Raw genomic sequence first — 23,533 nt, 5'->3', positions numbered from 1 at the left:
TTCTGCTATAATTTGATTGTTTTGTCATTTTAAAATTTTCATATGCATCGCAGCTTATGGCAATCACTTAATGATTGATGCTGATGCATTTATTGTGCTTGAAATTCTTCAACAGTTTCGGTGGAAGGTAAACTTGTCCCAAAAAACTGCCGGATATCAGTAATTTATTTAAAGCAGCCCAGAACTTTTATACCTTATGTAGGATACACAAATTAATGCTCTACTCGTTTTCTTGGACTAAACTTTTGAAAACAGATTCACTGCACATAAAACATAGCTAAAAGTTCCAAATTCAAAACTTTTTTTAGATATTGGATCATTTACAGAAAACATATTTCAATATGCGTCCTTCCGACATGTTAAGTAGCTTGATTTTCAATTTGACAGAACCACACTGAACCCAAAATCACACTTAAAATACACTTGACGTTTCACTTAAAAGTGGGAGTTCAGTGAATTTCTTCATTTCAAGTGGCTCATGTAGATTTCACTTACCCGTCACTTATGTTTCAAGTGACCGAATCAATGTTCACTAACTCATCACATAAGTTTTAAGTGACTGTCACTTAAAATTCCTCTGAAAATCCACTTACTTCGCCGCTCACTCCAATTTCATTACATTCTCACTTAAAATTCACTTGACCCGTCACTTAATTGTCAAATTCACTTGACCGGTCACTTAAAATTGAAATGAATGTACAGGTAGCGAATGACAGCCATGTTGTGAAAGATTGTTTTTATTATGGAAACATAACAGAATTGTGTATGAGCTGGTAGGTGCAGAAAAAGAGTCATTTATAAGTTTCATAACAATTATATACTTCCAGAGCCCGAGAAAAATATCCTGTGAGGCGGATAATACGTCGTAGTGCAACTATTCATCCGAATGAGGGGCCAAAATATGAATCGGCAGAAGTTGTAACTTCTACAGAGCAACTATGAATAAATTGGCCATGGTGGGAAATCTTTGTTGGATGTAAGTTGTGATAAATTTTCAATAATCAAAATATTTCAATTTAATGTTTATTTTTCTTTCTGTCCTTCAAAACAGATTTCGGAAATGCTTCCCGATGGTATTTTTATTCTGAAATTTTCAAGAACAGTGCGAATAAAAGTAAGTAGGTACATATCATGAAAATTAAACCTCGAAACATTATTAATTTATTTTTTTTATTTTCAGAAAATATCAGCCTAAATTTTGGGAAAAAATCGAAAAAGTAGATGAGTATTTCAAGCCAAAACTTTAATTTGAACCCATCAATAAATTTGTGAAAAAACAATGTATTTTATCGAATTCGCAAATAAATAAATAATTGTTTTGATTAAACGAAGTTTATTGATAATTTATATTCCGAAATTTCATCTTAAAATCACTATTACTTAAAGATTTAATAGACCTGAGCATACATTTCATATTCACTTCAGGCTCACTTAGAATTCACTTCGTCACTCACTTGAAATTCACTTGACCAGTCACTTAAGTGAATATCACTTGACGGTCACTTAAAATTCACATGAATTCACAAATGGCGCGAATTCACTCCAGAGGTCACTTACATTTTAAGTGAAAATTATTTTCGGTGCAGAGAACCAGAAAAAACTGGCACACGCGATTTGTATGGGAAACGTCAAGTTGCCAGGGGGTTGTTGTTTTCTTTCTAACGCACATAAGTGAATAGAATCTGATCACTGAAATTAATTTAAATTAAAATGAACGAATTTGACACATTCTCAAAATATCCCAAGTAACATCAGTAGTTTCATAAGACTCCTCAAGCCCCTACAACACGAAAACTTTATCAAGTAGCCTGCTATTAAACTTTAATTGTTACTTGGGATATTTGGTTATTAAACCTGGTAGGAAAATTTTTGAAGACAATATTTTACCTTTAGAACATCACTTTTGATTTTCATTGAGATGAAGGTCTAATATGTGTTGTGAGCCTACTTGGTTTAATAATTCAGAAGATGAAGGTGTTTTTTTTAACAAATTTAAACTTCATACTTACCCAAGAATTATGATAAATTTAAAAAATTCTCTGTACCTACTTCAGGAATTTATGAATAAGTAATATAACTTTTTGCAAAGGATGCCACAATGTGTTAAATTTCCGGAAAAATAAATATCTAATAAATTTTTTTTTTTAATTTTTAAAATTTCAATTCATCACATACTAAAATTTGTACAGGATTTTTTTAAATTTTCATAATCTTTAGAATATTCTAAGAGGATTAATCCAAAATCATTGTTTGAATAGAACCAAATCGAATTATCTGTTATCGATTAGCAAACTTTGCAACCAAGATGCAGCCAAAAAAAGATACGCTACTAATCCCAAGGTCATTCGTCAAAATCCTAGGAAAAGTACAGTTGCACAAACACATTTCAAACCCATTTTTCCATACGTGCAAATCAAAGAAGAACCAAATTAAACATGGAAGAAACAACACCAAAAGGGTGCTCTTTCCCATAATGTTCCTGATGGGAGAGAAACTTCCCCCTACTTTTCTTGTAGAAATCAAACTGGCTTTTTGGCACAGAGCGCCAGTTGAAAGAAGATCAACAACAACCCTCCTCTCACCACCGTCCGTTTTTTCCTTGGTTGGGACCGACCGATCCTTGAAGGAAAAGTTACGACGCATCAGTCGAAGGATAGTTTTCCCGACAATGAATGAACGAATAAGTGGGAAAGCAACAGCATAAAAAAGGCGCAAAGGCAGAGGTAGTATTTGTAACGCCAGCCGCATGTTGGCTCCCTTATGCTGTTGCGTATCGGACCGAAGGACTTTATGCGTATTGAGCATGGTCGTGACCGCCAAAATAAAGAGCAAGCATAATTTACACTGGCCAACGCGTGGTTTTTGGCGAGCTTAAGGTTAACTGCAGTCGAAAATATGAAATGCTGAACAAATGTTTACCCCTAAAAGTTGATTGAACAGTTTTGATTGTTTAACCAATCTCATTTTTAATGACTTTTCCACCCTGTGGCACATAGATAGACCAAGGAAGAAAATTTTGACGAATTTTCTTTACCTACCCAGGCCACCCAAATCACATGTCGAATGGTGTAATATGTTGAGGATCACATGGCAGGCAAGGATCCTCGTTGAAGACGCCCCGGTTTGCGCGTGTGTGTGTGTGCTAGTGCGGCGTCACCAACGGACGTCGGGTAAGGATAATAAAAATAAGGCCAGAAGGGTAGATTTTCCCGCCACTCCGAGGGGACCTATAAAACCCGGACCCTCCTCATCGGTCAGCATCATTCGTCGTTCTTTCGTTCAACATATCGTTCGTGTGAATCAAGGATTAACCAACAACAACAAGAGACGCCATGGCTCGTACCAAGCAGACCGCTCGTAAATCCACCGGAGGAAAGGCACCCCGGAAGCAGTTGGCCACCAAGGCCGCTCGTAAGAGCGCTCCCTCGACCGGTGGCGTTAAGAAGCCGCATCGTTATCGGCCGGGAACGGTCGCCCTGCGAGAAATCCGTCGTTACCAGAAGTCGACGGAGCTGTTGATCCGCAAGTTGCCCTTCCAGCGGTTGGTGCGTGAAATCGCTCAAGATTTCAAGACGGATCTGCGCTTCCAGAGTGCTGCCGTTGCTGCCCTCCAAGAAGCTAGCGAAGCCTATCTGGTCGGTCTGTTCGAAGATACCAATCTGTGCGCCATCCACGCCAAACGTGTCACCATTATGCCCAAGGACATCCAGCTGGCTCGTCGTATCCGTGGAGAACGTGCTTAAATCTGACGGAAGGATTTCCACCTAAAGACGCTCCTTTTTGACCTTTTAACCCCCAAAACAAAAGGTCCTTTTCAGGACCAGCCAAATAAGTTTGAAAGAGTTTACTGTGAAAACTTCCCGAGAGTGTATAAACTAGCTTAAGATTGTGATTAAAATACAAAACCAAAATGAAGCTGTTTTGTGATGTTATGAGTTTTTCGTTTTAGTGAAATCCACATCACTTCAATTGACCATGAATTTCCGCGTGTGGCGTCCATTTTTAACAATTCGTAGGAGAATCTCAAGCCTAATGTGCTTTGATTTTCATTTGAATTTCTGGTCTAAAAGATTGATTGCCTACCCAGAGGCGTTTAATATAACCGGTATTAATATTAAGGCGCATTTTTAGAACAGATTTGAGAAATGAGTCCTCTACAGAAATACATTTTTTATCAAAACTGCGAACAGAATCAGAAATTTGTAATCTCGATTTTGTTTCAGTTATGAAAAATCAGAAATCTGAATCTGAATTTTCTATTCTGAATCTGAAATCTGAATCTGAATCTAAAAATATGAATCTGAATCTGAAATCTGAATCTGAAATCTGAATCTGAAATCTGAAATCTGAAATCTGAAATCTGAATCTGAAATCTGAATCTGAAATCTGAATCTGAAATCTGAATCTGAAATCTGAATCTGAAATCTGAATCTGAAATCTTAATCTGAAATCTGAATCTGAAATCTGAAATCTGAATCTGAAATCTGAATCTGAAATCTGAATCTGAAATCTGAATCTGAAATCTGAAATTGGAAACCTGAATCTGAAATCTGAATCTGAATTCTGAATCTGAAATCTGAATCTGAAATCTAAATCTGAAATTTGAATCTGAAATCTGAAATCTGAATCTAAAATCTGAAACCTTTATATGAAATCGATACCTGAATTCTGAAATCATAATCCGAATTTAAAGTCTGAATCTGACGAAGAGTGATTTTCGTTTAGAATTTCTGGTTCAAAAAGTTATGTTGCCTAAGCAAAGGCGTTTAATTTTACCTGTTCTTAACGGAACGCCGAAACGACTTTTTCAAAGTATAGTTAAAGGCGCTTTATTTTGCACAGCATTTAAAAACATTTTAACTTCCGAATCGGCAAGTAACGGAAATCGAATATCTTTCAATTAAACTAATCCCTGAATAATTTTAGTAGTATTTTTTTCTTTCCAAATGTGAATCTGAAAGCTGAATCTAAAATCTGAATCTGAATGCAGATTACTAAAATGAAATATGAATTTTTAATCTGATATCATAATTTCGAATGTAAATCTGTCATCTGATTTTTGGAGTAAGTTGATATCTCAATAATGAATCTCAAATTATTTTTTTCTGACTCTTCAGTCAGATTTCTTAAACAGAGTTTTTATTCCAAATTGAAATCTTATTTAATAAAGTTGAGGCAGAAAATTGTGGCTTTTGTTATGAATAATCCCTCGTGAAAGCTTTAGAAACTCAAATGGGGAGTTGCTCCCCCGTAAAGCTCCAAATCCATCCCAAAAATTCTAAAGGGCTACTTCGGAAATAAATATTTATAAAAATGTATTGATATAGGTAAGTATATTTTTAATTCTTAGTCCATGAAATATTACATTTTAATGAAATAATTTTTCTTCAGATTTTTTAAATTCTTACATTCGACCTTTCGATTGCCAACTCTACCACGCCAGTTTCCTTAGAAGCACGCATGTTTGTTTTTATGCTCCACAGAAAAGCTCTACGTTCAGAAAATGTTTTCCCTTTTATTGATTTTTAACTTCGACCCCATACAAAACTGGTTTTTGTATGTGGTTTTCTTCTTTAAATGCTTCTTCTGTTTGGTTTTTAGGAGCTTTCCATCAAACGGATTTACTTGAGAATATTTCCGTCGAGTAGCTACTATTTTTTGTTTAGTAAATAGTAGATTTGGCGGGAAAGCCGTTTACTTCTTCGCTGGACGGCCCCGTTTTTTGGGAGCGACCGGGCTAGCTTCCTCTGCTTTTCCTGTGGGCTTAGTTGGTTTTTGCTTAGCAGCCACGGAAGCTGGACCCGGTTTTGTCCTTCCGCCGGTCTTCGGTCGGTGCTTTACAGCCGGAATCTCCTGATAGTCTTCGGGAGCTTTGCGCTTTTTTATTGTAATTTTCTTAGTGGTAGGTGCAATCTTAAACCGACCGAAAGCACCAACTCCTCTCGTTCGAATGATATCGCCACTTTCAACCCCATCGATGATTATCTTCCGGATGTGGGCACTCTGCCGCTGCGTATCGGTTTTGTAATTATCCTCCAGGTACCGTTTAATTGCGATCAGCGACGCTCCCTTGCGTTCCTTTAGCGTCTCCAGTGCTTCGATGATTTGGTCGTGAATTTGCATCTTGTCCAAGCTGGTTAGCTTCTTGCGGAATTGTTTGGCTTTCTTCTTGGTTTCGGTAGGCACTTCCTCGGCTTCGGAACCGGCAGAAGCACCGGAATCTATGGTATCTTCTTCCGTTTTGGACATTTTGCTACACTTTGTTTAGTAAACACTTCCGATCGACTCTCGCGGCGCTGTGGAAACTGCACGAAATCAGCACGAAATCTTATGGGTGCACACTTATCACATTTGCATCACTCAACGGTATTTTGAAATCAAATTGCAAGAAAAGTTTCAAAACTCAAAAACTAGCTTGAGGCTGAAAATGCAAAAATGCTTCAAATATAACCATTATTTCTGATTGAGTTTCAGAGATTGAAATTCTTTCGATCGCCTAAATTTTTTGAACGACAAAGCTACCTCAAATTACTTGAAATTTTATCATTATTAGGTTTTATTAGTGAAACTTTACCATCTTCGTGGCATTCGTGTCATAACATTGAAATATTAACAAGGATTAGTGAGTGGAATTTGAGCATTTTCATAGAAAACAATGATAATTAATATTTTTTTCATAGCTGCATGCAATGGAAAAAAAAGAAAAAACTACAAAACAAAGATTAATTCCATTAATTTTGGGACAAATGCAAATTTCTTTGTAACTAGTCCAGTTTTTTTCACTTTAAAGATTTTTCTGCTCAAATCTTTGGTGTTTATAAATTTTCAAAAGTATTTATTCAAAATAAATCTTTTCTTTTTAAATTTTTATTTTGATCCAAAATTATAATACGTTGGTCCAAATTTAAACAGAAGCTCGTTTTAACAAACACAATTTTTGAATCAGAATCAGTTAATTTTTTCACATCTGAACCTTTTGTTTTTCCTGAGTGTAAAGAAAATAAAACTGGGTGTGACATAACCAAGCTAAGTGGGAAATTGTATGTAGCGTGTCTGCAACATTGCAATGTTGCGCCACGAAGTTGCATGTATCATCAAAAATAAAAACAAAGTTTTTATCGACAAAAGGCTAAAAGTTATTCCTTAAATTTATTTGGAAATTGTTGATTATCTTCAGTGCTAGATAGTTCAATAAGCAGACAAAATGGGTAAGAAACAGCACCAGAAGGACAAAATGTAAGTACCCTTCTGAAAAGCATTTTAAAATAAGATTCATGCATTAGAGCGTTATACTAATCTGTAAATTGTTGTTCCCTTATAGGTACCTTACGTACACGGAGTGGTCCGAGTTCTACGGCGGCCACAAACCGGGCTCGGTCGAAAACGAACAGATCAAGTTCAAGCGGCTCCCGTTTGACCACTGCTGCCTGACGATGGTTCCTTTCGAGCATCCTTATGCGGACACGGATGGAAACATCTTCGAGCTGGCCGCGATTGTCAGCTTCCTGAAGCAGTTTAAGGTATAAGGGATTGAATTTTTGGAACAAATTTTGTTGTACTTAGTTTGAAACTATTTGCAGGTGAATCCCGTCAGTGGTAAGCCACAGGATGGCAAATCGCTTATCAAGCTCAACTTCAGCAAGAATCACGAAGGGCAATATCACTGTCCAGCTCTGTTTAAGCCTTTCACCAAGAATTCTCATATCGTGGCCAACGGCAAGACTGGAATTGTATTTTCTCACGAAGCCATCGAGCAGCTGAACGTGAAAGCCAAGAACTGGAAAGATCTGCTGGATGATACCCCGTTCACTCGAAAGGATCTGATTACCATACAGGATCCGGCTAGTTTGGAGAAGTTTAATATTACCACATTCCATCACATCCAGAAAAAGCTGCGGGTGCAAACTGAAGAGGAACTGGCCGAGAAGAAAGATCCGCAGGCTCGGTTGAAAACTATTTCGATGGAGACGAGGGAAATTCTTGATCAGCTGGAAAAGGACTACAAAGCTCCTGAGGAGAAATCCGAGGATCATAAGGTGGCCGACAAATTCAATGCAGCGCACTACTCGACGGGGGCAGTGGCTGCAGCCTTTACATCGACGGCAATGATGCCGGTATTGAATCATGAAGCAGCGATTATTGAGGAGGATGTTATTCGATATGAGCGGGTCAAAAAGAAGGGCTATGTACGCATGCTCACAAACTTTGGAGCACTTAACTTCGAGTTGTACTGCGATCAGGTGCCAAAAGCATGCGAAAACTTCCTGAAACATTGTTCGACCGGTTATTACAATGGGTGCATATTCCATCGGTCGATTAGGAATTTCATGATTCAAGGAGGTGATCCGACTGGGGTTGGCAATGGAGGAACATCTATCTGGGGCAAAAAGTTTGCCGACGAGATCAAACCCAATTTGACACACTCGGGAAGGGGTATGTTGGCAATGGCAAACTCCGGACCAAATACCAATGGTTCGCAGTTGTAAGTATTTTTTTCGTCGGTTATCAATTTCGATAAAATGAACAATGAATCTTCTCTCCCCTTCAGCTTTATAACGTACAGATCCTGTAGGCATCTGGACGGAAAGCACACTATTTTTGGCAAGCTGGTCGGCGGTCTGGAAGTTCTTACCGAAATGGAACGGGTTGAAGTGGACAATCGGGATCGACCAATTGAACCTATTTTCATCCAACGAGCCCAAGTTTTCGTGGACCCTTTCCAGGAAGCAGACGAACAGCTAGCACAGCAACGAGCCGAAGAACTGGAACGTGTTCAGCGTGAGGCCGAAGAGAAACAGAAGAAATCGGTAAAAGCTCAGCCCCTTAAAGTGTTTCGGTCCGGCGTTGGGAAATATCTGGACAAGGAAATCACCAAGCGATTACCAGACGCAGAAGCCTCCGGTAGTGGACTCTCCAGTACTTCCGGTCAGGTAAAAAAGCAGAAAAAAGAGGAATTGATCAGCAAATTTGGGAACTTCAAATCGTGGTAATTATAAGCTTTATTACTCTAAAACGAATTTAAAACTACTTTCAAAGATTTCTATTTTTCGTCTCCGAATTCCCTTTCCTTCCAAGCCTTCTTCATTTCCTGTAGCTTGTGCTTCCTTCGTGTTGATTCCGAGTGCTTTTTCAATTCGATCCTTTGTTTCTGAGCTTCCATCGATTGGTCACCGTTGTACAATTCGTCCAATTTTGCCACCAACAGCCTCCGGGCTTCCTCTCGATTTTTGAACAACGACCTTGAGCTATGGCACTGAACAACGATTCCGGTGGGTCGATGTGTCAGCACAACTTTGTTACTGGTTTTGGCCACAGATTGACCACCGGGACCACTCCCACGGACGAACGTTTCCTCCAAATCGGTTTCTACTAGCACCGGAACCTTTGACGAATCGAGTGTAGTTTTGAAGCGGATTAAAAAGTTGTTGATTGATCGACTGTTGAAAAAGACGCTTCGCGATAGTAACATTCTAACTGATCAGATTTTGGGGGCTGACTAAATCACACGTGCTTTGTCCAACAATTCGCGGCCACGCTGAAATGTGGAACATCATTTAATTAAACTATAAAATCAAAAAAATTGAAGTTACTCTGCGTACCTTATAACAAAATTCTATGTCTTTGGGATCAGTCAGCGAACGACTCTGATCGAACTCCTGCCGAATGCGGCGCAGGAAATAATCCCGATCGGTAAACTGTAGCTGGCTTCCGTATCGTCGAAGGTCCCGGTAAAGACGTAAAACAAGCCGCTTTGTGGTGAGGGATGTGGTCACGTTCATGTCTTATGCCTAAAAATTCTATAAGATATCTATCCGGCGGATTGTTTCAATAAGGATGTTGAATCCAAAGCACAAGAACTTACATCACTACATGGGCAAATGCGATGGACTTGAGAATCGAGCTTACTTTTTCTAAATGAACAATTTTTACATTTTTTTTTTTTTAATTTGGACTGAAATTATTTTGATTTCAGCTTTAGATGAAATTTTTATATTTTTCTTCAAAATTAAATTTTTAACATTAAATATCGGAAAAAATATTGCTTTTTATGTTTTGGACATTTTGGAAAATGATACTCGTTTGAATCAAAACATTGAGCATCGCTTTGAGATGTATCAAGACGTTGATACATTTTTAAATGCAACAAAAGACCTGCAACATATTTTTGTAGCTTACACTCATCTCGGAAATGCTGGAGCATAGAGTTTAACTATCAACGTTTCATTTTGAGTGATATTTTCGAATTTTCAAGGCAGACAAAAATACTCATGATCAGAAACTCATTAAAAAAACAAGGGAACAAAATTATCTTTTTTCCGAGATGCACAGAATTTCACTTAAATTCAAATTTACGATTAGTTTTATTCTTTCAGCTCTTGATTTCGGGATGACTTTGGAAAAAAGGTTATAAAAATATGTTTGAAAAATGTGTGCACTTTTTGGCAAAACTGTGGAATATAATAAAAATTTTGAAAAAACATATTAATAACTTAATGATCAACTTTTTCGAAGATCGTTAGTAACGTTGTTTTTTTTCAAGGGAGTTTAACTGCCAGGGCCATTCTTCCCTATTCCCTATACTAGTAAGGTTGACTTCTGTAAAAGTTATATAAGTTCTCGTTTCGTTTAACTCTCCCCGTTCAGTAAAAATGGGAATATTAACGTAATTTTTAAGAAATTTTAAACTCACAGAGTTACTGATATTTTCTCTTGAAAACACATATGTTTTTCCGGTAAACCTGATGGCCTATCCGGAAAAATAATCATAGACAGATTCGGAACACGGGTTAGAAGCTTGGTCTGATATTATGCACCAAAATGATGTCGATAAGCAGAATAAAGTTCTACAGTAAACTAAACAGCCTGGTTTAGAAAATTACAAAGGGTGACATTCATTTCAACGTCTTCACCGTAAAGATTGTCTTCGATACTTATAGAAGTTCATAGTTCTACAAACATTAAACTAAACATTAAATTTTAATGATTGGTAATATGTTTTTTCCATCGATCAGCACTCAACCCCTGAATGGCCGGACAGAAAATCAAATTGGCATCAGCCGAAAATGGAGTGGAGCCTTCTAGATGTCCGCAGCATTGAAATGCGTGTGTCCAACGCCATACGATTGGGCGTTCTCTGCCAAGAGATGTGAACGAGATCTACCGAAAGGCCTTCGATTGGAATCCATATGGACATCGAAGAAAAACCAAACCCAGAAGCATGTTATGGTCGAGCTGAGAATCGAATCAAATCCTTGCTGAAATCACGATGTTCTCGTATCGTCCTAAATAGAAGAAAAAAAACTCCTTCACTGGGATTAACATAATTTATTGAATTCTAAAGTGGACTTAAAAAATTTTCTCGAATAAAGCAATAACGAATGCGTGTATAAGGAAATTAACCGAAAGGTCACATCTAATTTTGATCACCTCGAGATGATGGTTCGCTTGGAATACGACACAGAACTGCTCTAGCGTTTAGAAGCTGATCCTAGAAAAATAGAAAATGACACTGGATCGTACCGGAGCTCCGGGTATGTACTTTTAAATACAACACTCAAACATGGAAAAGCACCTCTTAGTTCTTTTTGGTCAACTGTTCGTCGTTGCTCTCCAGATAATCGTAGGTCAACTTGGCCATCACCAGCCCCGATGAAAGGCCAAGTGCCGTTGCCAGGCCCTGGTTCCGAGGGATGGCGTTCCGGAGCACGGCCCAAACCAGCACCGACCCGAAGCTGAACAGGACCGATCCGCAAATGCTGTACGCTGCCCGGCGATTGCTCGGGATGGCGGCCAAATGTGGCCGGCTGTAGAAGTACAGTGTGGTGCCGAAGACCGTGTGAATCAGCAGGAAGTTGGTGACGTCCCGCTTCGGCAATAATCTGTGTGAATGGTTTATTTTCATTAGTTATAGTAAACCTACTTTTAGCCAAAACTAAAATAAATTAGTAGCACCATTAAAGAACAAAATATAAAAAAGTTCTCCCGTCCTACCTGATGGCGATCGATGGGTTCATGACGTTGACCGAGAGGGCCGCATAGCTAACCATACTCTGCAGCGGGATATAGTAGTACAGGATGTTTTCCTTGTTGAGGGGCTTGAGACCCGAGAGCTTGACAGACGATTTGCTGACGTCGGTCATTTTGGTTTCCAACTTTTAACGGTTTGGCGTAGAAAACTTTTAAAATTTTTATACCACCAGAGTAGATCACGGTCCACGGATCACCACCGAAAAAATTACTGCTAATATTGCGGTTCCCTTTTGCTTCCAAATGCGAGTGATTGTGTAATATTCTGCGAGAGAATACGGAACCAGGGATGCCAGATGATTTTGTCAAAAGTCAGAACACCGCGAAGAAAAAATCAGGAGTTTTTCCACCTCGTATCGAAAAATAAAAATCTGATTATAAAACATAACGTGAAAAGATTAAATTTACGGAATGAATAAGCAAACAAGTTTAAAATCCCAGATAAAAAATAGGCAACTCTGTTTGGATTGCATAAACAAAGGCGAAGCAAAATACAGGTGATGTAAACGCCTTAATTTATGCAACATACGTGAGCATCTCTTGGTTGGCCTGCAGTTTATGTCGAAAAACACCATTTAAATTACATATGAATCGACAATTACCATCGGTAACACGAGTTCAACTATTTACTTAACAGATTTTTCCGAAGTTCTCATACTTAAATTACAAATTCGATTATACTTGAGATGTTTTTTTTTGTTGAGAATCAGTACAATTCATTTTAAAGACAAATTCTCAAAAATCAGCACAATCCGAGTTTTTGAGCAATAAGAACCGTCTCTCGAAAATCAGGAAAAATCCAGATTAATCAGGAAACCTGGCACCTCTGTACGGATCTCAGCTGACGGAATCTGTCAGAATCATCGAAAATCGGAAGGAAAAAGAAGTTTGTTTTGTCAACAAAGCACTCGCATCAATGGGAGAGATTTCTTGAGGCCACTCTTTGTGTAGAGTTTATAGGGTTCTCATTTGCGGACATTTGTATTGTTTGAAACGCAGCAAGACACTCAATTAAGTTAGACCGACTCTTTCTGTTTGGAAAGAAATTTCTAGAGTTTGTTTTGATTAGGTCGTAAGAACCATTATAAACAAAATTGAGTTATTGACTGCAGATGATTGATAAACATGTATTCTATGTAAGATAAAAACTTGGTTTCATTTAGGCAATGAATAACTTTTACATTATGATTTGAATTTAAGACGTATAATGATTTTCTTAATTTCGAGTGCAATTGGTTTTAACGACCTTTTGCGTTGCACTGATTTGCCGTGCATGCAAAAGGTCGCTAAAAAAAGTTTGGCGAGTTGGTTGATCGGTCCTTTTGCATCTTCGCAGAAAATGCGTAGAAGTAATTGGAATTTTGTGAAAACTGCTTACAACTCGAACGAAATTCGTTTAAATAAGAGTGACTAAAGCTATCTTAGTTTCCCGAGCGTCTCAAAGTAGTTGTTGGGTAAGTAAAACAAGTATTACTTTTAGCTAACTGAGACAATAAGCTTCTTTTTCTATACCAACAGATGCACCTCAAGTCTTTGTTAGCGTTGGAGAGGTTTACGGTGTTCTCGATCGTACAACGAAAAAACGGGATTCACAGGTGATACCAAACAGTGTAGAATCCAATAGAAACATAGCTGGGATGGACAGTCCCCCACTACACCGGTTCAAGGAACCTTCAAGCGGACAATTCCAAGTAATATGTGTGCTTGCGATGGTTTTAAAACAACTTCAAAAGGAACAGAATAGTTTTGGACCAATGCAGTCGTGTTGCATGATTGATAAGAAGTAGGCCTTGCTCGAGTGCGGTCGCATATTTTTTCGCGGTCGTGTTTTGCTTCGTGCTTTACAAATTTACTTTTCCTTCATTAATAATGCTCAAGTTTCAATAATTTTGACAGTGCGGTACATTCTTTTATATCAGTCGATTCTTTAAGTGGAGTGCAATAAAAGCAAGTCGTAACCGCGTGTGAAGTTGTTGGGGGTGAGCTTATCGAAGGGGCTGGTACTTCGCCTTCCGAACCGGTCCCTAACCGTTTTGCTCCCAAAGTGCTGTTGGGTAAGGTGATAAGAGAAGAATATCCAAATAATACAAGTTCTATCAAATCATGTGTGAATTGGTTTATAAACCCAGTTTTCAAATGGGCAAGAGCATGCAGTCATCGTGAAGTTAATTGCCGAGTAGAGAAGAAATAAGACGTTCTAGAAATGCACGCTAAATAATATTCTGTGGAAGAGAATTAATCGAAAACGTTGTTGGAAATTTGGGAAGAATCGTAAAAATATTCCGGAACATTGTTCGTCAAACAGTTTTTGGCATGCAGCTATTTGATGTGCGTTGTTAGAAGAAATAGTTTAATATTTTGAATGAGAAATAATTCATTTGAAGGGTTTTGAAAAAATGGGGAACATTTATTTTTTTCGTTTGAAAAATCATGGATCCATGCAGTTTTTATGATGATATGCATAAACGTGGCTTCCCGGATCGTTGCAGATGTAGCAGAACAGGAACTGGTGAGGAACTTCCAATCTTTAGCTTTTAATTGTCTATCTTCTTCTTCTCATTGTTCTAAAGGTGAAAACATGCGTTTTGTGTATGTTTTGTTCAAGGCAAAGTAAGAAAGGCATTCTCTTTGAGTTTTGTTGATTTTATTTTGGGTTTCATATTCAATTGTTTATAAGTCCGTTACTATGACGACACGTGCCAATTTTGGGCTACTGGGTTTAATTACAGTCTGTTGTTTGTATTTTGGAAAAGAAACTTGTTTCTTGTACCATGAAATCTTTTGAAAGGGTAGTTTTCAAAAGATTTCGTGGCTGTATTAATTATTTTTTTCTGTTCCTATAACGTTTCTTTTCAAGAGCGAGTAAAGGCGCTATAACCAAGGTCAAAGACCAGAGATGATGGTGCACCGAAATTCTTAACTTTTTGTTTAGCCGTTGACTGCAAATATAATGCGGAAATTTTGCATATAAATTTTTCGACAAAATTTCTTGAACTAACCTAAACTTGTGCACTTGTTTTCACAAAGTTTTGAATTTCTGTGCATAAAAACCTCATTTCCATCCACAGAAGGACGACTTCAAGAAGCCCATCATCAAGGAGCACACAAATTTAGCATTTGTGCTCCCAACGATAAAATATTAAATAATCACAGAAACGTATGGTACTGTTGTCCACGTTTCTTCCTCCCTGTGTACCAGTTGTCTCTGCGTCCAATACTGCACAGTGGGCCCGGCCTAGAAAAGATGAGTAGTAAATGTACTTTTACTACTCACCGGGATGCTGACAAGATCTGGCTGTGTACACTGCAAAAAATCCACATATTAGGGGTATGTGTCGGCCTATATAGATCTTTGCAATTTGTCTGCCATTTACAAATTATGTGTCACACATATATTCCGGAAATATTTCAAAGCTGTAGGCGACACATGAAACTTATAAATTTCCACAAATTGATGTTATGTGTGAAATGAAACCGCCTACAAATAGGCTTTAATTTGGTATTCAAATTATGTTATTTGAAATCTAGCTTCAGGCGTTTTAAAATAAGAGAGACAGTTGTATTTTTTTTGCAATGGTATAATTTTCTAGTAAAATATTTAATGTAAATCATCGACGCTCAACTGCTGTCTTTTTTCAGTAGCTTATCGCCCAGAATATCTGAGGCTACTTTTAAGAATCCAGCGTTCCACTATTGTTAAAGGACTATCTGGAATCCACAAGATAACTTGCTGTGGGGAAAAAATAGAACAAAACAACAAACGCTTTGTGATAATCGTAAGAAAAATAATCTTTTAGAAGTTGAAAATAAATTTACTAACCTTAAGTGCCTTTGTTTTTCGCATTAAAATTTCTTTCACTGGTACATACATCGTGTTTTTTTCCAATTGTAGCCATTTTGAAAGGGTGAAATATTTCAATTATCACATTCATATAAGTTATGTGTAAGGAAATGAACACCATATTCCAATCCAATATAAACTAAAACTCAAACATAAATTTTATTTGAATCATATAGTAGCAGAGGTTCATGAGGTTATGTGTGAAAGGAACATAATCTTAAAGTGTAGTTTTTTTGCAGTGTACGTATCATAAGCATAAGCATAAGCATAAGCAAGCAATGCAGTCGTGTTGCATGATTGCATTCATCAATTTGCAAAAGGACGTTGGCGCCAATCAATCAATGCAGAAGGTTGTAAGTACATATTGACTAATAATAACAAAACTAATGCCCATATAAAATACACAGACTTATTCTTCATCTATTTTTAGATTGGCCGCCAAATTTTTACACACTTCTAATCGATAGTTTCAAAACTAGAATTAAAAAGGTGTTTCGAAACTTGTACATGGATTTTCTCGAAACTCGTTGAGTGGCTCATACGACCTAATCAAAACAAACTCTAGATTTGTTTTTAAATTATTCATAAATATATCGATAATAACTAAAATGTAGCTGAAACGTACCTACTTTAGAAATTATTAATGCGCCTTTAAAGTTTGGTTTTTGATTTCAACTTATTTGCATGCAGGTAGAGCGAACGTTTGATGAAAATGTAACAAAAAAAGCATCTATTTGAGATACGTTTTACGGCGTGTTCATAAATTGATTTTCTGGGTGATGCATTGATTTTTTTGGTAGATGTCAAATCACCTAATCCAATGCGTTTTCATACAGTTTGTTTTATTGACGAACGCCAGCATCGATAGAAAAAATCACTTCGATAGAAAAAATCAATTTACGAACACGCCGTTAGTAGATATGCGCCTTTTGTTGATATCTGTTATGTTCGACTTCGGTTAGTAAAAGTAAAACCACGTGTTGGACAAATTAGAAAAAACGTTTATTCTAAGTGAGGGCCAACTAACAAGTCAGTTTTCATTTGTTTCCCATAGCAACTCACAAGTCAAGGCTGACTAGATTTTATTCGCTGCCTCGGTAGCATCTCCCCTTTTAGCTAATAGCAGATGTAGTCATCTAGCTTCCTTGGAAGACGCACAGATCGCCGGGGACGTTGTTGTAATGGAGTTGAACACGAAGATGGACCAGGTTCCTGGAAGTCGGGCCGAAGTGTTCCTTCAAGATCAGGATAACTGTCGTCTATTTGCGGGACCTCATCGTGTTCAGGAAGATCGTCAGGAATGAACAGTTGTTCATCTTCTGGTACGGTCTCGGTTGGTTGTTGAACGACTGTGGCAGATCCATTTCTGCCATCGAACGGTACAGGAATCGTTGGTTGCTGAAGATTAAACTCTTCCATCAAGATGTTCAATGGAATTGGAGCCTCTGCTGCTGAAGGTTCATTGCTGGAGCGAATCTTCATCTGGTCTAGATGGGATCGAAGAACCTTTCGTCGGCCAACTTGATGATCCAGGAGAACGTTATAGTTGACGTTGCCGATTCTTTCGAGGACCACACCTGGCATCCACTTCCATTCATCGTTTGTTGAATACACCTTGGCGTAAACAGGAGACCCAACTTCGAACCTTCGGTTGCTCTTGAGTTGCTGTCTGACAGGTGAACTCGTTGGGCGCAGAAGATCCAAAGTTGTGCGCATGGAACGTCCTAGCATCATATTGTCGGGAGATTTCCCACCTAGCACTGCGGACGGTGTAGAACGATAGATGTGCAGGAACGTTTGAAGTGCTGTTGCAGTTGATGTCTCTCCTCCCCCGATGATTTTCTTCAAAGATCGTTTCAGAGTGTCCACAAACCGTTCCGCTTGGCCATTGGATTGCGGATGATACGGTGCTGTACGTAGGTGAACGACTCCTAACTCCTCGCAAAACTTCCGAAACATAGCGCTAACGAATTGGCTACCGTTGTCAGTCACGATAAGCGTTGGTATTCCGAAGCGGGCAAAACATTCTCGGAGAAAGGCGATTGTAGTAGAGCTTGTTGGAGATCTCGTCTGAAGAATTTCCGGCCATTTTGTGAGGGAATCCACGACGACCAGATAGTAGAATCCTTCCACAGGACCGGCAAAATCTATGTGAAGACGTTGCCACGGACCATCGGCGGACGGCCACGGCTGTGGGGTTGCTTGAGGTGGAGATTTCGCAGCACTGACACAGCTTGAGCACCTTCGCACGTTGTCTTCGATGTCGTTGTCGATTTGGGGCCAGAAAACGATGCCTCGAGCAATGGCTTTTGATCGCTCGATTCCGGGATGACCCTGATGAATTTGTTTCAGGATCCGTTTCTGGAGACTCTTCGGAATAACGACTCGGTCCATCATCATCACGCAATCGCCAACTAATGAGTAAGATTCTCGACGGCCATAAAATGGTCTTACCTCAGTGTCGGGAATTGCTTCGCTACGCGTCGGCCAGCCGTTGTTGATGTAGAGCTTTACTTTTTGAAGAACTGGATCCTTAGCGGTAGCTTTTAAAACCATTTCGAATGTGATCGGAAGGTGTTGTAGGGTGTCTTGTAAACTGGAACTGATGTCAGTTTCGGCATGAACGATTGCAATGACTGCTTCCTCCTCTGGCTTCTCGTGCTTGTTGATGAGTCGTGAAAGTACATCAGCGTATCCAAAATTTTGTGTTGACACGAACTCGATCGCAAAATCGTAGCCCAGGAGAGTGAGTGCCCAACGCTGGAGTCGGTTGGCAGTATGCACCGGTATTCCCTTCTTGCATCCGAAAACTTTTAGCAACGGTTGATGGTCTGTCTGCAACGTGAATCGACGGCCCCAAAGCATGCGATGGAATTTGGTACAGGCGAAAACCAACGCAAGTGCTTCCTTTTCGATTTGGCTGTAGTTTTGCTCAGCTTGATTGAGCGACTTGGAAGCATGAGCAATTGCCTTCACGGATCCGTTGGAAAAACGATGCATGATGACGGCTCCGATGCCGGTCTTTGATGCGTCACCAGCCACGATGATATCGTGTTCCGGATTATAATGGGTGAGGAGCAGATTTGATTGCAGAATCCGCTTGATGTTTGAAAAGGCAAGTTGACATTCCTGGTTCCAAATGAATTTCGCATCCTTCTTCAGAAGCTTATCTAAAGGATGGCGTAATTGGTGCATCTCTCGGACAAATTTCCCGTAGAAATTAACTGCGCCCAGGAATGACCGCAGAGTGGTAACGTCAGTTGGAGCTGGCATCTGGGAAATAGCTTGGATTTTCGCTGGATCGGGCCGGATTCCATTTGGATCGACTATGTGTCCGAGGTATTTAATTTCCTTCTGGTTGAAACGGCACTTTTCCAAGCGCAGGTGGAAACCATAGTCTCGGAGTCGTTTGAAAAGAGCTGTTAGTGATGCATAATGTTTCTCGTCGTCTTCGCTGTGGATGATAATGTCGTCAAGAAATGCATCAACTCCCTTCAGGCCTGCTATCATTTTCGCCATCAGCTGCTGGAACGCCCCGGGAGCGGATTTCACCCCAGGTGCCAAACGATTAAATCGAAACAAGCCACGATGGGTGTTGATTGTTAGCAGCTTTTTCGATTCGTCGTCCACTTCCACTTGCAGGTATGCATCGGAAAGATCGATGATGCTAAAGACACGCTTCCCGAATACGAAAATATTGTAACTTAACAGTTCCTGTAATAGTTATAAAACGATAAGAAACAGAGTAAAAAAACGTTTAAAGAATGATATCTGAAACCATAAAAAACATTGCACTTATCTTGAATTCCAAAACGACGGTCTGTTGAATATGGCGTTAAGTTATGTTACTGTTTAAAACTGTTAAAACACTTATATGGAAGAATTGTTCTGCAAATAGTTGAGATAACGTACGAAAACCGCTTATAGAAAACGTATTCCGTACATCAAACTGTTTTAGTTACAGTTATTCTTAAAGTTCTCTTGTAAATGAACAATTACAGTAAAAGTTGTATAACGATCCAATATGACGTTCTTCCAACGTCGTATTCTGAATCGTACGGGAATAGGGCCCGCACACACACAAAAGAAAATTTTCTTATTCGTGAAAAAAATAAAAACTATTTTCAGATTTTGTACAATTTATATTTATTATACATCTTATTCATAACACACTTATAATAAACACTATTACCACAACTGTCTTGCAACCAGCCCCAGATTTGCGAGTTAAAACTGTGGTCCAATGGAAAAGGGTTCCTCCTGAAACGGCGAGTTCTAGTTTAGGACCACTCCATACCCTCCCGACTGAAGGATTGTATTTTTTTCATCAGCTCCTCCACCAGGTCCCATCTCCGACACACGGGCGGAACGTAGGAGCATGCGCATGTAGCTGCAGCTGCTTAATCCTGAATCCTCATCTCTTTCTGCGTGCCGCATTGCTCCTCCAGCGAAAATGCTGCTGAAAAAAATAATACCCTTTTCATGTTTGTTATTGTAAATGCGTATAATTAAATTTACCTGTTGCGGCCTTCGCTGTATAAAGTTCCTGTATGTCCTTAAAATTCGATTTGCGGCTGCCGATTGCCGTCCAGCAAACCACAATCGGAGAGATCTTTGGTGCTGGAATTTATCGGTACGGGCTGGAACGGGACTTTGAAACGCGAAAAACGAAAACTTCTTTGTGTTGTCGGCAGTGATGTCAACTAGACTGTTTTTCAAAATTGTACCCATATCGAATAAAATTGTGAAAATAAAAAGAGGTCATTGAAGATTAATTTTTATTCTATCTTTTATCGTCTCATAGGGGGGTTGAAAATATTTACTATATTTGTAAATGTAGCATAATAAATGAGTAACAAAAAAAGTATTTTTAATGGATGCGACATGTTAAACTCACCTCAAGTCTCAACAGCATAAGTAACATTAAGTATAAAATATCAAAAGATTTTGTTGGTATATTCAAAAAACTTGAAATTACATTTTAAAACTTACACTGCACCGCCATCAACTATAATTTTTGTCCTTAGTAAATAATGATATATAAAAAATCTATAGATTTTTCGTATAATGAACTTGTCATAATAATTATTACCCTTTGATACTTGATTAGATTGTAGTATTGAAGGTAAATAACGACTCCTTATACGGCGGAGCCATTGTAGTGGTGACAAAAACGTGTTAATTTTTTGTATCTGTTTGGAATAATTAAAAAAAAAACAATAAATGAGTGTATTTAAAATACATACATTTTCACAAATCAGGGCTAAGTTTTTTTATCAAACCATCTGGCATCTCTGATCCGCATTTCGGTCATTTTGACGTGAGTTTGACATATGACATAAACGCTATGCGTTAAGGTTCGAGAACAGTTTTGCGATTATTTATAACATTGAAGTAAATCGTTTAAACCTTCATTCACCTTTTCAGATACCATCACTTATTCAGATGAACGTTCATATTTCGTTCTTATCGTTGTCGAAGTAAAGTTTAAAATAATAGCTACGTTTACCGAAACAATCACTATTTCTAAAGCCGTAGATGTATCGTTTTGATTATTTAAGATATAGTTTTTTGGTATGCGGGTTACCAGCCAGTTTGGTGAAGATGTCTTCAGGTGTTGGAAGAGGGTAGTTGTTTGCTTCGAGTGCCGCATTGAGACCGGTGGAATAATCGGCGCAGATGCGTACTTTGCCGCCAGGCTTCTTGACAACAACGATCGGAGCTGCCCAGTCGGAGAAATCGATGGGTGTGATGATGTCTAAACGTTGCAGTCGTTCCAATTCCTCGTCGACTTTTTGAGTGGCATGGAATGGAACTGGTCTCTTGGGTCGGAAAACTGGTAGCGCGCCTGGTTTGAGATTCAGGCCAACTTTGGTTTTAGTGCAGTGGCCCAAACCGTTCTGAAAAACTTCGGGGAAGCGAGTGAGGAAGTGCTGATCGTTGTTAAGAAATTTGGAAAGATTCACCTGATTGCATTGTGCAGCGAGCGGCTTTGACCAGAGATCAAATGCGTCCATCCAGTCCAGTCCAATGACGTTCAGATTGTTGACCGAAGTGACGTAACATTGCTGCTCTCGCGTGACGTTGCTGATGGTGACAGATGAAGTGAACTCTCCTAGCAGTTCCAAAGGTCCCCCAGATGCGGTTGTTGCTTGCATTTGGGTAGCGTTGATTGTAGGTCCACCAATCTTGTTCCAGACATCTTGAGAGACAACTGAGATGTCAGAACCGCAATCGAGCTGAAGCTTTACTTGGACACCATTGAAATCAACAGTCAGGTATCGCCTACGACTTCGGATTTGCTTCAACTGGATCGTTTTCATTCTCAATGTCCTGTTCTTCGGTTTGCCCCTCTTGTCGCCTGCGGACGATGATGCAGAAAATTTTGACGAGCAACTGCAATAACCTTCACGGTGCCCAATTTTTCCGCATTGCTTGCAGGTGTGCTTGGCAAAATTGCAATCCTTGACGAAATGCATCGCGCCACATTGCCAGCACGGAGATGGTGGAACTTTATCGTTTGCTGGTGGGGGTTGTTTTGATTGATGGCTCGATTGCTTCTTGAACTGCCGAACCGCCTGGACCATCGAAGATGAATGTTTCTTCTCCACCATCGCAACGTCATGCTTGAGGTTTGTCAGGCGCTGGCATTCGGTCACCAAACCATCGATGTTGATTTCAGCTGCATCGGACTCGAGCTTGGATAGAAGACGGGTCCGGATATCGGCGTCCTTTGCCGACTTAAGACCGCAGATGAATACGAGGCTCTTGAACTGGTTAGCGGTGAGTCTTTGTAGCTCGAATTCCTCACACTGCCGGTTGACTGCCCCAGCATATGTCACGAAATCGTCGGCTTCATTTTTGATGATTTGAAGGCAATCGTAGCGCTTGCTGAACAATGATTTTTGTTGCCCAAAAATCGCCTTCAGTTTGTCCACCACTTCGTCGAACGTGAAATTGCGTGGGTGGTCTGGTAGGAGATAATTTAAAAATTTCTCATGGACCGGGACGCTCAGGCTACGCAGCAACAGTCGAACCTTTGCCGGATCATCCAGGTTCCTACCATCCTGTCTGAAAAGGTCTTCATATTTGGAGAACCAGCGGTCGAACGTTAACCCGTTCTCAGGATCGAAATGGAACTCCTTGATAGCGGTTGAAAGAGATTCTATAATTTGTTCCGGTGCGCCACGCTGTGCTGCTGGGTTTGCTCCTCCGGTGAATTGTTCCAGAAGGGCCATCAAACGACTGTTCTGGTTCGCCATCTGACGCATAACCTCTGCCATCGAAGCTGCAGGAACATCTCCTTCCTCTTCAGGAAAATCTCCGACTTCGACCGGATTTCCGTTGCGACGACTCATTTTCTCCGTTGATATGTCTTCAGAATTTTAATACTCGTCGCCAAAAATGTTATGTTCGACTTCGGTTAGTAAAAGTAAAACCACGTGTTGGACAAATTAGAAAAAACGTTTATTCTAAGTGAGGGCCAACTAACAAGTCAGTTTTCATTTGTTTCCCATAGCAACTCACAAGTCAAGGCTGACTAGATTTTATTCGCTGCCTCGGTAGCAATATCTATCCTATTGTTGACCTCAGCGAAAGACACACGCGGCTCAAGCTATATTTTTGCTTTAAAACGTTTTCTATTTGATAGCTCGATTTATTACC

General features: G+C 39.3%; 7 protein-coding genes and 1 long non-coding RNA gene across 10 annotated transcripts; 3 read left to right on the top strand and 5 right to left on the bottom strand.

Annotated features, from left to right (window-relative positions):
- Window positions 1–404: 404 nt before the first annotated feature.
- Window positions 405–1,272, top strand: LOC129749682 (uncharacterized). Of its 2 annotated transcripts, XR_008738132.1 has the most exons (4): window positions 405–773; window positions 828–976; window positions 1,052–1,114; window positions 1,181–1,272. It is a non-coding gene; the product is annotated as an uncharacterized LOC129749682 (long non-coding RNA). The 2 variants fall into 2 exon arrangements; XR_008738131.1 differs by having other exon boundaries at window positions 405–976.
- Window positions 1,273–3,204: 1,932 nt separating this feature from the next.
- LOC129746022 (histone H3.3A-like) lies at window positions 3,205–3,915 on the top strand. The gene has a single exon (XM_055739439.1). It carries the CDS (start codon window positions 3,333–3,335, stop codon window positions 3,741–3,743), a length of 411 nt encoding a protein of 136 aa, XP_055595414.1. The 5' UTR covers window positions 3,205–3,332; the 3' UTR covers window positions 3,744–3,915.
- Window positions 3,916–5,694: 1,779 nt separating this feature from the next.
- On the bottom strand, window positions 5,695–6,249 carry LOC129743139 (histone H1A, sperm-like). The gene has a single exon (XM_055735107.1). It carries the CDS (start codon window positions 6,247–6,249, stop codon window positions 5,695–5,697), a length of 555 nt encoding a protein of 184 aa, XP_055591082.1.
- Window positions 6,250–7,093: 844 nt separating this feature from the next.
- On the top strand, window positions 7,094–9,011 carry LOC129744921 (RING-type E3 ubiquitin-protein ligase PPIL2). The gene is made up of 4 exons (XM_055737679.1): window positions 7,094–7,236; window positions 7,322–7,520; window positions 7,581–8,482; window positions 8,549–9,011. The coding sequence occupies exons 1-4, from the start codon at window positions 7,205–7,207 to the stop codon at window positions 8,988–8,990; spliced, it is 1,575 nt and encodes a 524-aa protein (XP_055593654.1). The 5' UTR covers window positions 7,094–7,204; the 3' UTR covers window positions 8,991–9,011.
- LOC129744922 (mitochondrial translation release factor in rescue) lies at window positions 8,982–9,469 on the bottom strand. The gene has a single exon (XM_055737680.1). The coding sequence runs from the start codon at window positions 9,467–9,469 to the stop codon at window positions 9,041–9,043; it is 429 nt and encodes a 142-aa protein (XP_055593655.1). The 3' UTR covers window positions 8,982–9,040.
- Window positions 9,398–9,956, bottom strand: LOC129744923 (MIEF1 upstream open reading frame protein). Its single transcript, XM_055737681.1, has 2 exons — window positions 9,600–9,956; window positions 9,398–9,535 (listed from the first exon to the last, which is right to left on the bottom strand). Exons 1-2 carry the CDS (start codon window positions 9,777–9,779, stop codon window positions 9,497–9,499), a joined length of 219 nt encoding a protein of 72 aa, XP_055593656.1. The 5' UTR covers window positions 9,780–9,956; the 3' UTR covers window positions 9,398–9,496.
- A 1,349-nt stretch (window positions 9,957–11,305) lies between these two features.
- Window positions 11,306–12,305, bottom strand: LOC129747034 (uncharacterized). 2 transcript variants are annotated; one of them, XM_055741048.1, is made up of 3 exons: window positions 11,992–12,305; window positions 11,573–11,879; window positions 11,306–11,488 (listed from the first exon to the last, which is right to left on the bottom strand). In XM_055741048.1, the coding sequence occupies exons 1-2, from the start codon at window positions 12,138–12,140 to the stop codon at window positions 11,576–11,578; spliced, it is 453 nt and encodes a 150-aa protein (XP_055597023.1). In that variant the 5' UTR covers window positions 12,141–12,305; the 3' UTR covers window positions 11,306–11,488; window positions 11,573–11,575. The 2 variants fall into 2 exon arrangements, with proteins under 2 accessions (XP_055597023.1, XP_055597022.1); XM_055741047.1 differs by having other exon boundaries at window positions 11,306–11,879.
- A 9,115-nt stretch (window positions 12,306–21,420) lies between these two features.
- On the bottom strand, window positions 21,421–23,226 carry LOC129743138 (uncharacterized protein K02A2.6-like). Its single transcript, XM_055735105.1, has one exon. It carries the CDS (start codon window positions 23,224–23,226, stop codon window positions 21,421–21,423), a length of 1,806 nt encoding a protein of 601 aa, XP_055591080.1.
- Window positions 23,227–23,533: the final 307 nt, after the last annotated feature.

The sequence above is a fragment of the Uranotaenia lowii genome, chromosome 2, assembly GCF_029784155.1.
Source record: "Uranotaenia lowii strain MFRU-FL chromosome 2, ASM2978415v1, whole genome shotgun sequence".
In the NCBI taxonomy this organism is placed as follows: domain Eukaryota; kingdom Metazoa; phylum Arthropoda; class Insecta; order Diptera; family Culicidae; genus Uranotaenia; species Uranotaenia lowii.
The sequence above is the reverse complement of the archived record's forward strand: the minus strand, read 5'-3'. Positions and strand labels throughout refer to the sequence as shown.

What these genes read in the sequence shown, in the direction of transcription:
- LOC129746022 (XM_055739439.1), top strand. Translation starts at nt 3,333, where the DNA reads ATGGCTCGTACCAAGCAGACCGCTCGTAAATCCACCGGAGGAAAGGCA.
- LOC129743139 (XM_055735107.1), bottom strand. Translation starts at nt 6,249, where the DNA reads ATGTCCAAAACGGAAGAAGATACCATAGATTCCGGTGCTTCTGCCGGT.
- LOC129744921 (XM_055737679.1), top strand. Translation starts at nt 7,205, where the DNA reads ATGGGTAAGAAACAGCACCAGAAGGACAAAAT. An exon ending in CAGCACCAGAAGGACAAAAT is followed by an intron (nt 7,237 to 7,321) that starts GTAAGTACCCTT and finishes GTTCCCTTATAG; the next exon opens with GTACCTTACGTACACGGAGT. An exon ending in GCTTCCTGAAGCAGTTTAAG is followed by an intron (nt 7,521 to 7,580) that starts GTATAAGGGATT and finishes AACTATTTGCAG; the next exon opens with GTGAATCCCGTCAGTGGTAA.
- LOC129744922 (XM_055737680.1), bottom strand. Translation starts at nt 9,469, where the DNA reads ATGTTACTATCGCGAAGCGTCTTTTTCAACAGTCGATCAATCAACAAC.
- LOC129744923 (XM_055737681.1), bottom strand. Translation starts at nt 9,779, where the DNA reads ATGAACGTGACCACATCCCTCACCACAAAGCGGCTTGTTTTACGTCTT. An exon ending in ACATAGAATTTTGTTATAAG is followed by an intron (nt 9,536 to 9,599) that starts GTACGCAGAGTA and finishes TCCACATTTCAG; the next exon opens with CGTGGCCGCGAATTGTTGGA.
- LOC129747034 (XM_055741047.1), bottom strand. Translation starts at nt 12,140, where the DNA reads ATGACCGACGTCAGCAAATCGTCTGTCAAGCTCTCGGGTCTCAAGCCC. An exon ending in AACCCATCGATCGCCATCAG is followed by an intron (nt 11,880 to 11,991) that starts GTAGGACGGGAG and finishes CCATTCACACAG; the next exon opens with ATTATTGCCGAAGCGGGACG.
- LOC129743138 (XM_055735105.1), bottom strand. Translation starts at nt 23,226, where the DNA reads ATGAGTCGTCGCAACGGAAATCCGGTCGAAGTCGGAGATTTTCCTGAA.